Source organism: Anser brachyrhynchus, assembly GCF_964034855.1.
Source record: "Anser brachyrhynchus genome assembly, chromosome: 5".
In the NCBI taxonomy this organism is placed as follows: Eukaryota; Metazoa; Chordata; class Aves; order Anseriformes; family Anatidae; genus Anser; species Anser brachyrhynchus.
In genome coordinates, this window is record NC_137699.1 from 18,923,726 (window position 1) to 18,936,855 (window position 13,130).

Here is a 13,130-nt window from a genome sequence, read left to right on the forward strand (position 1 = left end):
AGCAGGACACCCCCGGGCCCGCGCCTCGCCCCGCGCCGCCGCTCGGCCCATGGGTTGAGCGCGCTCCGCCAATGGGGTGGCGCGGGGCGGGGGGGAGCGCGGCGCCGATTGGCCGGCGCGCCGAGGAGGGGGCGGGACCGAGCTGGGATTGGGGAGGGGGCCGAGGCGCCTTGGGGGGCTCGGCCCGGCTCGGCGGGAGCCGCGTGAGGTGAGGTGAGGTGGGGAGAGGTGGGGAAGGGCCGGCGGCCGCTGCCTGCAGGTGGGTGCCCGCGGCCGCCTCGCGGTGGGCGGGTGACTGAGGAGCTGGGAAGGGGGTGTGGGAAGGGGAGCAGGAACCTTAGACTAGGGTGGGCTTGGGCGGGCGGTTGTTCAGGCTGCTGTGTAGAAAGGCGAATCTTGATGGCAGCCGTAAGCAGGGGGGAAGGCGTGGATCCCACATGCAGCCTGGCTGAAGGCTGTTCTTTATCATTTAGCCGCTTACAGTTTTAGTAACGGGTTGGTCACCGTGTTTCTGCGCTGTCTGGTGGGATTACTGATAACTCGGGGGGGGGGCTTGCACAAACCCCCAGGTGCTGCCAGCTGCGGGCAGGGTTTTTGCAAGTGCTCAGCAGGCTGAGCAGTTCTCAAATCCCATTCACAGCTCTGCAGAGTGACCGGGCTGTTGGTTACATAGGAGCCCTGAACAAATCTAAATGCCATGAAAAGCCTCAGCCTAGGATTTATTTTCTCTCTTAGAGAAGAGGCCTGCTTTCTCAGTAAGACTGACAAATCATGGGGAATCCTTGGAAATATGCGAAACTTAACTGGGCACTCTGGTCTAAGCTGGCCCTGCTCACAGCACAGATAGGTGGGGCTGAATTGAATAACTTCAAAGGTTTCATCCAGCCAAAATTCTTCTGACTGATGCTTCCTGGTTAAGAGCCTTTCTGTCTTGGCAAAATTACTGTTGTAAAGCAAAACTGACACCACTAACTGGACTAAACTTCTGCACTCTGACGTTGGTACAGTAAGTCTCTTCAGTCTATTTTCTCTTGAACATGCTCGATAGCATTGTCTTTAGATTAGTGCTTTACTTGCATTACAAACCTTGTCATGGAAGCATTTACACCTGGAATGAGACGGCTTCTGTCTCACATCTCAGCCAAATGTCTGCCTCTGACAGTATTTTACATGTCTCTGCTGAAACATAAGGTGGCGGTTAGCACTTCTGATAACCGAGGGAAGTCAGTCAGTAGGTCAGGGCCACGTTCCGTGATTGCCAGGCAGGCCCGTGGTGATGCAGCTGGGCCAAGGCCGGGCCGGGCCATCAGCCAAGGGGTGAAGGTCAGGGTCAGGCCTGATGAAGGGAACCAGCGTCAGACACAGACCTGGGATGGCCTTGGGGATGAGGCCAGGCCAGGCCAGAAGGATTTAGGAAAGATTTTTTTTTTCTTTCCTCTTCTTCACTCCCAAATTTCTCGTAATTGAAAGCTATTTAATTGTTTTTAATAACTAGTATTTCTTTTCAGTAGAGCCAAAAGACCTAGTGAGAACAAGCTGGAGTAACAGTATGAATATTTTCTTTCACAGAGAACGCCATGGCAGCCCACAAGGAGAAAAAATCTGAAGAAGGAAACCACAAAAACATCCAAAATGATACTCAAGCTTCTCAAGTCCAGTGGGGAAGAGCATGGTGAGAGAAGTTGATGACCCTAATTAGTCACTGTATTTCAAATTGGTTCTTACGTACTCTTTCAGATGTTACATTCTTTTTAATCTTCACTCTGTTTTTAAAACATGGGTGCATTGACCTAACGTTGAAAGCTCCTGGTTAATGAGCTATAGTAACAGGTGCCAAAGAAGAGTTCCTCAAGGTTTTTAAATATGGAGCTTGCCAGATGGCTTGGGTTAAAATACAACCCTTCTTGCAAAATGAAAAACAAACCATAATATTCAGTGAAATTTGTAGTTTCTTCAAAGGCTAAACAAAATATTTGCTGCAGTTTGGAAAATAGGCATCTGCCTGTGGTACTGCCAGCTGACACCACGTGCAGCAGCAAGGTTTATGGCCCATATTCCTGTTGTTAGAGTGTGGTGCAAATATTAGTGGAGTACTGTACTGCAGCTGAAAACAGCAGCGGGTGTCCATATGGTTTCTTACCACAGACAGTGGTGCTGGAGCATGTTCAGCTTTTGGCTGTTGAGGGTCTATCTCATCTGTGTTTCCAAGCTTTGCATGGTATTGTGATTCTATTACGACCTCCAACTGAATGCTTTAGCAGTAGTACCTGTGACTTCTATCAAACATGTGAAGACTGTAATAATAGTGTGCTTTTTGGAGGGGAGATATTATCTGTTCTGTTGCTCTGATTAACTAGCATTGGTTTATAACAGTTTGTGGTAAAGTATGTAACATGCTAAACTTCCTATCACTCTTTGACCCAAAGAAACGTATGTGCTCTAAAAATATTTTCCATTTTCATCCAGTTAGTCTAAAAAGACCACTGAAAAATAAAATTGCTTGACTTAATCAGAACTGCTGTCGTAACTGAAAGCTGAAAAAAAATGTTCTGTTTTGGATTACAGGGAGGTAGACTGGTTTTCCTTGGCAAGCATCCTTTTCCTGCTCATGTTCGCACCACTTATTGTGTATTATTTCGTAATGTCCTGTGACCAGTACCAGTGCTCTCTGACTGATCCGCTCATTGACTTGCTCATGAGGAATAAACATCTGTCTGACATCTGGAACAAGACTCCTACACTGACCTATACAGCTGCTGGCATCTATATTATTTGGGTTGCCTTCCAGGTATATTATTGAATTACAATCTAGTTGTGTGTGTGTGTACAAGCATGTATCTATCCTTCAGATGAAAGAAGGGTAGAACTAACTGAAATACCATATTTTTTTTTTACATAATGGCAAAATAGTCTGTCAGATGAAAATTTGAGGAATTACTAAGAGATTATATAGGTTTTAAGCACTCAAGATACCAGTTCTGGTCTTACAGTGAAAGAAGGCTGCCTCACAAGTGCTGTTCTTTCTGTTGAGTCTCATATACCATGCTAAATCATTGGGTGTGGCAGTGAGTCAGGACAGGATAATGCAGCGAGATCAATCTCGGTATTGCTTGTTCTCACAGATAACTCTATAAGTATTTAATACAATATAAATTCAGATGCTTTAGATGAATGACATCTACAAGAGTCTAAGATGATGTGGTTAAGCTAAACCGACCATATAACAAAAATACTGATATACTTTATGATAGTACTTATTGTGTATTTATTTAAAATAACTGCAGGAGGGATGTATTTTTCTATAGACAAACTCTAAAAGAATGTTTATTTGTGATTTTTTTTTTGGTAAAATATCTTCAAACTTAGCAAACTACTGCTAATGTTTTCCAAATTGGAAAGTTACTTAAGTGTAATGTTTTAAAATTAAAGGATAAGGACCCAAATCCAACTAGAAACAGTCTTCCCTCTCAGCCAAAAAAGGCTTAGAACCATATATGAAGGGCATCTTTAAAATTGTTCTGTAGCTTGGACATATTACTGGTCTAAAATCACAACAGCTAATCTTATGATATTTGCTTATCTATTTGAAACTGACTGTTATCTTTGGTATGTATATGGAACTTTTTTGGGTTTTGTCTTGTCTGTTTTCTTGCTGTTAATATGTTCCCTCACTTCTAGGTGATTTTGTATGTTTTTGTTCCTGACTTCTGCCACAAGTTTCTTCCTGGATATGTAGGAGGTGTACAAGAAGGTGCTGTCACTCCTGCTGGTAAGTTATCTCTTGGGATGTACCACAACATAATCACACTCTTTCTCAATTATATTATTTCTTTATTTAGTCCTTAATAATCTGTAGATACCTGCAGGAAAGGTGGACATAAATGTTTTCACTTTCAATATGCTTATTTCAAACAGTCAAACAAAGCAATATTCATCTTCTTTTAGAATAAATTACAGAACTTCTCTCTCTTAAAAAGCTATTTATCATGTAATTAGGTGATCTGTTCATACTTAAGTAAAATACAGCAAGGACAATATCAGCAGTGGAAAAATACAGACTGATAATTTTGGTGCTTTAAATCAACAGCAGACTATTGCTAGAATCTGACAATGCAGTCACATCTATTTGAGCCAAGTTAACCTGCAAGACTTGAGCAGAATGTGTGATGTGGGCTAAGTGTGACAGGATACCTTGAGAGCTTGGCTGATTGTAAGTGAGATTACAAACCCACCCTTTTGTGAAGAGAGTTAAGAAAAATCTTAGCCTACAGGTTGCGGCAGAATCTAATGAAACTCAGAAAAGTGCCGCAAGATACTTAAGTAGGAGGACGACATTCAAGGGAGGTAAGGAGGGTAGGTCACTTCATGAGCGCTTGATTGACCTGACTATTGTATGCATATCCTTCTTAATAACTGTACTAATGTAATATCAATAATACTGATTTTTTTTTTCCTTCCTACTTCAGGTGTAGTAAATAAGTATGAAATCAATGGACTCCAGGCTTGGATCATAACCCACGTACTTTGGTTTGCAAATGCCTATTACTTCCACTGGTTCTTGCCTACCATCATTTTTGACAATTGGATTCCTCTCCTGTGGTGTGCCAATATCCTGGGATATGTAGTTTCCACATTTGCAATGATAAAAGGCTACTTTTTCCCTACTAATGCCAAAGACTGGTATGTTGCTTTAATAAGAGGCTACAAGGAAATCAGACATATAGTAATGTAGAACTGTGGTTCTTTACTTTAAGATGTGCACCATCCATTGTGTTTCATGCTGCATGTCGTGTGACTGTGGCATCCTTGGTGTCATGGATGCATCTGTTTTATTTATGACTAACAAATAAGGTTATAGTTGGACTCCTGAGAAGTGATAGCAAGTTTAAACACGATGCCTCTGAAGCTACAATTTATCTCTTGTACTATAATACTTTAGTTTAATCAATTGTTACCTTATATTGCATTACATGGTCTTATAATTTTTATTATCGTTATATCAGGCCCCTTAGGAAATGATCTGAAATGTATAGGCAGAATACTAACTATGTGTATTTGTTATAACAATATAAATTTTTAATCTTTTATGCTTTCTAGCAAATTCACTGGCAACTTCTTTTACGACTACATGATGGGGATTGAATTTAACCCTCGAATAGGAAAGTGGTTTGATTTCAAGCTGTTCTTCAATGGACGCCCTGGTATTGTAGCCTGGACTCTGATTAACCTTTCCTATGCTGCTAAACAACAGGAGCTGTATGGTCAAGTAACCAACTCCATGATCCTCGTCAATGTCCTGCAGGTAAATTTGGAGGAGGAAAACAAGTTACCAGTTTGGAAATAAACTAGTATTAAAGTAGGAAAAATTTCTTGCATTGAAACCAAACTTAAATTATTCTTCCTGGCCTGAACAATGTCATTCAGTGTTGATGCTTTGGGACTTGCTTCTTTGGACACTTTCATTCATTCAGCATGTCACTGTGAATAGTCCAGTGTGCTACCGCTGGCATAGTTATGCCTGCGCCAGCAGATTTCAGGATAGGCTTAAATTAAGAGAGATTTTTCTGAGCCTATGTTCTAGCTTGATCTTGAATCCAGAGAGAACAATGACAACATTCTGTGGCTTTACTTGGAGCACGATTGGGGCAGGGTTTTTTTTAAGTGCAGAGCTTTGCATTATTTATTTATTTTTTTTTTTTTTCAAGACATGCAGAAATGCAGATGTCTCCAACATCTAAAAATAGCCACTCCAGTGCTATGTTTTCTCCTGAGGAGACCCCAAAGTAATAAATACAACTAATAGTTTGAATTTATTCATATGTATAAATGGGAGCCTACTTAACAGAAGTTCCTGTTCCTACTCTCTGAGGGGCAGGAGCAATAAAATGCAAGTGCATTTCTTAAGTGTACGTCCTTAGGTAATGCATCTATTCTCCATATGCTAATTTATTTTGGTTAATACTGTTCTGTATTACTTACTATTGCTTTAGCTATACAGTTGTATTATAGATCTCTGCTGTACATGGTATGTTCCTCTTAATGCCTTTATTTTTTGAAGTGTTAAAATGAAAACACATCAGCTTTGAGATTTTGTTGTAAGACAGAACAAAAGATTAGGTTGTTACTGGTAGACAGGATGACAGGTGACAGCACTGTTATTAAAGTAGAATCATTCTGTTTCAGGGTATTTATGTTTTGGACTTCTTCTGGAATGAAGCCTGGTATTTGAAAACGATTGATATCTGCCATGATCATTTTGGATGGTACTTAGGCTGGGGAGACTGTGTTTGGTTGCCTTACCTCTACACTCTGCAGGTAAAAATGTGGTACAATAGATGTTTGGGCTAAAAGGAAGGAAACCTTCCAGAACTGCTCTTCCTAGCAGAATGATTTGTATCTTAATTTCTTTCTTAATGGTTTGAATGCTAACTAACTGTTGTAATATTCTTATAGCAGTATGCTTGTAGTAGAGCCTACTGTCCCTGCATGGAATTGACGTCTTTTCCTCTCCATTTTTTGTATCCCTTTCTGACACTGTCTGTTGTGTCCGTATATTTTTTTCTAAATCCTTTCAGGCCCTTTCTGTATTCCTGGATGTTGGGTGTTTTTGTGTGTGTGGTTTTATTTTCCCCTACCTCATTTAGTCTGCATCTTCATGACTTCTCCCTTATTCTTGTTTGTCCTATGAAATGCAGTTTTGGAAAGAGAGACAGAGGCAATGTAGGAAGCAGAAAATATTTTCTGAAAATATTCCATAGTTTTACTGGTACTTTTTTTTCCCTTCCGTTCTCGGTCACTGGAGGTCAAGGAATTAGTCTGGCATCCTAAGCATGTTTTTAAAGGGAAGCACTGATTGTCTCTTTTCTGCTCCCCAGGGTTTATATTTGGTTTACCACCCTGTGCAGCTGAGCACAGCCAGTGCCATAGGGGTCTTGATGTTGGGCTTGGTAGGCTATTATATCTTCAGAATGACGAACCACCAGAAAGATCTCTTCCGGCGTACAAACGGCAACTGCAGGATATGGGGGAAGAAGCCAGAATACATTGAGTGTTCCTACATGTCTGTGGATGGGACCAAGTATTACAGCAAGCTGATGACCTCAGGATTTTGGGGCTGGGCACGCCATTTTAACTACACAGGAGATTTGATGGGCTCCCTGGCCTACTGCCTGACTTGTGGGTTTGAACACGTCTTGCCTTATTTCTACATCATTTATATGACTATTCTGTTGACTCACCGTTGCATTAGGGATGAACACCGTTGTTTCAGCAAATATGGGAAGGACTGGAAGCGCTACACTACTGCAGTGCCTTACCGGCTTATACCAGGAGTATTTTAAGGCTAACACAGAATCAGGGGAAACAAAAATTTTTGAGACAAAAAGAGTTGATCCATACAGTTAAACTAACAAAAAATATTTTGGGAAGGACCCTTAATAATGCTTGGGAAAAGAAGAGGTGTCTGGAGAATAATCCTTGATGTAATGAAGGAACATGCTTCTAGTAAGCAGGCAGACTGTGTAAAGTAAATGAAATAAGGCACTGAAATGGCCTTTTTAGATATATTTGTATTTAAAAAAAAAAAAAAGGAAAAGACTGTTTCACCTGGAACTGTTTTTTTTCTTTCTTTAAATTAACTTGGACTTGAAGAAAAGTTGCATGCACTGAATGCATTCCTGAAATCTCTCCAATGTTGGGAGGAAGTCTTACCCTTCAGAGCACCAAGGTTTTTGGAACCAGCTGCCAGTGAATTAGGAGAGGAGGAAAATAACTGTGCGTTCAGTTTATGAAAGAAATCTTATGACGTGGTTGCTTGTGACAGTCATAACCTACGATTAGTAATTCCCCGAGGCAGGCTTTATTGCTCATTGATTTTGAAGAGTTGAACCTGGGAAATACTGAGGCTTATCCTAAGATAGTGTTTTGGAAGACTGGTGTAATCCGATTCACAAATATTTGTGAAAGCTGGTATAAATTGGTATAGCTACATTAATTACAGTAGACTAATTGCATTAGTCTACAGCATCAGACAAACATGGTCCATGACCAATTGGGTATTGATACTGAAACCAAACTTTCTTTATGAAGGTACTAATCATACATTGACTTCTTTAGTGTGGGTAGAAAACCTTCTCTGTCACTTTTGCCTAAAATAACATTTGTAATAGTTTAAGAAATAAATGAGTGGTTTGAATTAAAAAAAAAAAAAACAAAAAAACAAAAAAACTGATTTTCCTTTCAGCTGTTTCTTTCCTTGTTACATAGTTACCTTTCCAAGTTGTAGGATTCAAAAGGAGCTCTTCAAAGAATACAGTCCAAGGAGCAAATTTAAGAGTGCATAAAGAAAAAATATTAAAAGAGGGCTCAGAATACCAACAGTGCCTCTTGTAATGAGCTTAGTAGTTATGTTCACAAATATACAGTTAGTTTTTACAGTAAGTAGATAACTAAGTACTGGCTTCTTGTAGAAGTTGTTGGATACACTGATCTTTGTGGCAGATTTGAATGTGACGTGTTGGTGAGTACATGTTTTAATTCTGTTGCAGCATTCCCTGAAGGGAAGAATATCACCTTTTTGCTAGGTGAAAAAGGGGCTCTGCAGACCTAGAGAACAAATGTGTCACAGAGTTTGTCTTGGTTTCAGGGCCGGATGTACAAGCATGAATAGAGAAGTAGAGATGCCTTCTCGGAGAAGCATAACTCTAGCACCATTTGGCACCTACTATCTGTAGGCCTCATAACTATTTTATTATTTGGGGGTTAACATGTTTCAGTACTCCATGACAGTGTATTTCATGGAGGTGCGTGTAGCTGTATCTCACAACCTCTACTCTCAAATCCCAAAGAATGCCCGTGGAGTAAAAACGCTTTAGTTTTTAATGGCTGGTTACAGACTTAATGTCTTTAAATTGTCAAATACTGCTTGAAATCTGCATATTTAAGCACAATGGACTGATGATGCAACTGGCAGTACAAAATCTCATAGAAGTGTTACACTTGAAGTTTAATCTAGTGCTAGTAATAGAGTTGATTTGAGAGCACCCTTTTCAGAGGAAAGGAAAATAGTGTGGGATTCTAGGGCTGTTGGACCCCAACAGTTGCTAATACAACATAGCTTTAGGCTGACCCAGATTTTCCTGGAGTAATTGGATGGTTTCTTTTCTCAGCTTGCCTAAGAACACGTACTTGCATCATTTTCTTGAGTAACCTTGGAAGTTGTACTGACAACTTGCTGTTAACGCCAAGGCTCTTTCAATATTGCAAGATAATCTGGGCTCTAAATCACAGTAGCCTTGCACAGAAATCACAGTAGCCTTGAACAGCATAGGATGCTTTTCTCACTGATAAATCCCAGATGATTAGTGGAAGAAATTGCCCAATTAAGACCAATAAAAACATCAGCATTTTAAAAATAAAATTAAGGAAATTTGAAGAGAAAGGGTAGTACTGTGAATAACTAGCGTAATATGCATTCATATGATTCTCTAAAGCAATTTCTGTTACATCTAATATTACTCAAAGATTTTTCTGTACAGTCTGACAGTGGAGCATGGAAAGATTTGTATCTGTGTATTTGATGCAGAATTTGCTGCCACTGCTGAGAATGCTTTACCCTGTAGATAACCCAGCTGCTGCAAGTGAGAATTCTTTGGTGTCCAGATTGTTAAAGTCATGGTAGGAAGCAATTAGTTGCAAGGTTTTTCAATCAAGGGGCCATCATTGCATTAAACTCACATCCTATTTGTTGTAAGGATGACAGATTCTGGTTCTTGAGGCTTTCATGCTGTCCATACAGATCTTCATTTATGTTCCATCTGTGTAGCATACAGTTTGTATTGATTCAGTCTGTATGTTTAACAGAAGTTTGCATCTGGCTAGAAAAGAGTGCTAATTCCATTCAGATTTGCATTTCTTACAAATAAATGATACTTGCAGAAGCATTAAAAAATTATTCTGTAGGCTTCATGCTACCATGATATGTAAGCAATGCTCTAAGCAATATCTAACTGATGTAAGCCTTTAAAACTGAATCATTTTAAAAGACTGTTGACTTATTCATTGTCAGATAGGGTGAAGTCTGCCACATTTTGTGTTATAGGCATTTTTAAATTTCTTTCCTCCAGAATGCCAAGAAGTATGTCAATATGTATTTTACTTTGGAGAACCTGTGGGTATGTGTTAGATTAACTTTGCTCTGCTATTTCATACAATACTGTTAATACTATCTCACATTTTGAGAGCATATGTCTGTAAAATGTTGGAAATTTAAAAAATAAGATTTACAATATTTGTAAAAATGATATTGATTAAACTCCTTTTAAAATTAATGGAAAAATACAACAAAAGCTTCTGATAGTTACTCAGAGCAGTAAAGAAGTTACAAGCATGGTATTTTAATGTATTTACTTTGGTTGGACTATTGCAGGAAGAAAAATAACAAAAGCCTAGGAGCAGGGTGCAACAGGCTGAGCAAGCTCCAGATTGCCATAGATCTAAGCAGGGAAAAAATCACAACCTTCTGGTGGATTGCTCCTGTAGACGGTAAGTACCTGATCCCCAGATGGCAGGGAGTGGGGGACCTCCAATACATCTAGAGAGGGAGGATGCCTTCCCACATTTAAAAATCCTATCACTAGATGGCATTGCAGTAAGTAACCTTCCTTATTTGGAAAGGTGGAGACCTGGTTTCAGAAATGCTATTAATTTATAACTCTTCATGCAAAGTTGCAGTTCAATTTATTATAATGCAGCCTGCAAGAATGCTGACACATTTCAGTTTTTGACTGTAGCATACATAATGCTTTAAGGCTTTAAACCTGTAAGCACCTTTTTAAAATCTGTACAACTCAGTGACTTGTGTTGTGTGCAGAATATAAGGAAATTTGATTACTCAGTTCCAGCTTTATTCAGACAATAGCAATACATGCTGTTGCCTCATGGTGGCAGCCACAAAATATTTTCTGTTCTGAATTATCAGTGTAAATTCACATCATATGCTGCCTTTAACCCAAACCTGTATTGGGTTAACTGAAATATTGCACTATCTTCACTGAAGATTAAGTGATGTGCAATTGAAAATAAAAATGGAATATTGTATTCTTCTGCTTCAATGAATACAGATGGAAAAAAAAGCCTAAAAGTGTGCATGAAATTAAAAATGAAAAAAAAATACATTTTTTCCATATTACATACATAAATTTAATTCATGGTAACAAGAAGTTGTAGGAGTTAGTTAACTTATTCAAGTTAACGTTTTAACAAAGATTTGTTTAAAATCTTTATATTGGTTTAAAAGAATTATATTAGAGTTATTGATTTATTCGTGGTTAAGTAATAGATGAGTTAACTTCTGAAGCCTTTTTTGTCAAGCAGGTTACTGAACTAGATAGAAGTCTGATCCAGTTTAGTAAACCTAGATTAAAAAAAAAAAAAGTACAATTTGTGCAAAACTTTAAGCTATGTTGTAGCTCTTATATATGTCTGGTGCACCTGTTTGTTAGGAGTCAGGGGTGCTCGGGAAAACATTTAAGAGAGTTGTGGTAGCTAGCCAGAAGGTAACTGCTTTCAGGACAACTGTCTGAGCATTTTCCTTACGCTAGCACTCTGAAACTTCCATTTTGCATTATCAGCCATTGGCTATAAACTCAAAGAGACTGACTACGTGACATGAATTCATTCTACTGTGATTAGAGTGTGGAACTTCAGGATATAATTTTGACATTGATGTGGACTAGAATTTATTACTGCTGAATTTGATCTTATACCACATGGCAGCACTATTAATGCAAACTTCCCTAACATGAAAAAAGCCTCAATTCTCTAAATACTGAAAATACTCAAATACTGAAAGGATTGAAACCAAATAATTCTTTTATGAGTGGTCTTAAGCTTCGTACTTGAATTACCTAATTTTTCTGTTAAGTATCTTCCTTTGGAAGGTAATTCTTGAGGGACTTTAAGTCCAAGATACTTACAGCCTGGTTATGTGAATGAACTCATATAATAGATAGGTTTATTAAGTTTGACTATGTCCTTCTTTAACCTACAGGTAAACTTAGCATGCCAGGAAGTAGAACAGAAGCAGTCTAACAGGACAATTAAATATTTTTTTGCACAGTGTGTAAGTACTTGACTTAGAGAATAACTAATTTGTATGATATAGTTAGGATTTTTCTTGGTCTGATATGCTTCGCATTGCAGTAATGCTTGCCCAAATCCAGCAGTGTCTACAACCACATATCTATCTTTATCTCTCTTTGTTAAAAAAGGAAGCTTGCTATCAATTTCAATGTACTTAAACAGGTGAGCTAAGCACATGTTAAGTAATCTGTTAGTTTGAGTTAGTGTCTATTACTTCACTGCTTGTAAAATTAACCTCTTTATTCACAGAAACTTCTCTGCAGACAGAAAAAACGTACTGGTAGTGGGAAATGCATTCAACTGTTCAATATCTTCAGTGAGTGGTGTTACAAAACCGATCACTTCTGAGGCAAAAACATGATACCACGTCCAGAATTTCACTTACACTAGAAATGAACATATCAAGCAAATGGCTATCGTAAGCTCAGAAAATATTTTGAAGTGTGCTCATTCTTTCCTCTGAGGACACTCCTAGGTCACCAGCTCCCATCTGCAAAACATGTTCTGCTTGGTATTTGTAGCCAGAAGGTAGTAGTTAATACTGAGAATCATTTTGTTGTATAAAAACTGCAGGTCATGAGAGCCCTTAATGAGCTCTTTCCCCTGTAAGTCACATAAGCAAATCTTCGATGCAGTCCACGAGTGTACCAGGCAGTCCTGAGTCCTGGTGTGGGAAGCACCAGTGGTAGCTAAAAAGAAGTGGTTTACAACCATGATGTAATTAGGTGGAGAAAGAAAGAGAAAGGACACGGATGCTTCAGCACTGAGGACTACTATCAGATGTTAAAATGTCACTTGCTTCTGATATTTTTAATATCCTATTGTTGTCATTATAAAATCATGTTATTGGAGTGATGCCTCCTCTTGTGATTTGCTAAAGTGTACTTACAGTTGCCTATGAAGTATTTTTCTAAGCATTTCTAGCTATATAGTAGCTTGGAAGTTCTGTAGGTATTAGTGTTTAAAATCCCATCTGAAAAAAAAAAAAA

General features: G+C 38.9%; 1 protein-coding gene across 5 annotated transcripts; it reads left to right on the forward strand.

Annotated features, from left to right (window-relative positions):
* The first annotated feature begins 114 nt into the window (after positions 1-114).
* On the forward strand, positions 115-8,226 carry DHCR7 (7-dehydrocholesterol reductase). Of its 5 annotated transcripts, XM_080594559.1 has the most exons (9): positions 158-259; positions 736-1,006; positions 1,570-1,672; positions 2,566-2,788; positions 3,679-3,769; positions 4,467-4,680; positions 5,098-5,302; positions 6,184-6,315; positions 6,876-8,226. In XM_080594559.1, the coding sequence occupies exons 3-9, from the start codon at positions 1,578-1,580 to the stop codon at positions 7,338-7,340; spliced, it is 1,425 nt and encodes a 474-aa protein (XP_080450685.1). In that variant the 5' UTR covers positions 158-259; positions 736-1,006; positions 1,570-1,577; the 3' UTR covers positions 7,341-8,226. The 5 variants fall into 5 exon arrangements, with proteins under 5 accessions (XP_080450686.1, XP_080450687.1, XP_080450688.1 ...); XM_080594560.1 differs by lacking the exon at positions 736-1,006 and having other exon boundaries at positions 115-208; XM_080594561.1 differs by lacking the exon at positions 736-1,006 and having other exon boundaries at positions 132-218.
* The last annotated feature ends 4,904 nt before the right edge of the window (positions 8,227-13,130 follow it).

What these genes read in the sequence shown, in the direction of transcription:
- DHCR7 (XM_080594560.1), top strand. Translation starts at nt 1,578, where the DNA reads ATGGCAGCCCACAAGGAGAAAAAATCTGAAGAAGGAAACCACAAAAAC. An exon ending in TTATTTGGGTTGCCTTCCAG is followed by an intron (nt 2,789 to 3,678) that starts GTATATTATTGA and finishes CCTCACTTCTAG; the next exon opens with GTGATTTTGTATGTTTTTGT. An exon ending in TCCTCGTCAATGTCCTGCAG is followed by an intron (nt 5,303 to 6,183) that starts GTAAATTTGGAG and finishes ATTCTGTTTCAG; the next exon opens with GGTATTTATGTTTTGGACTT.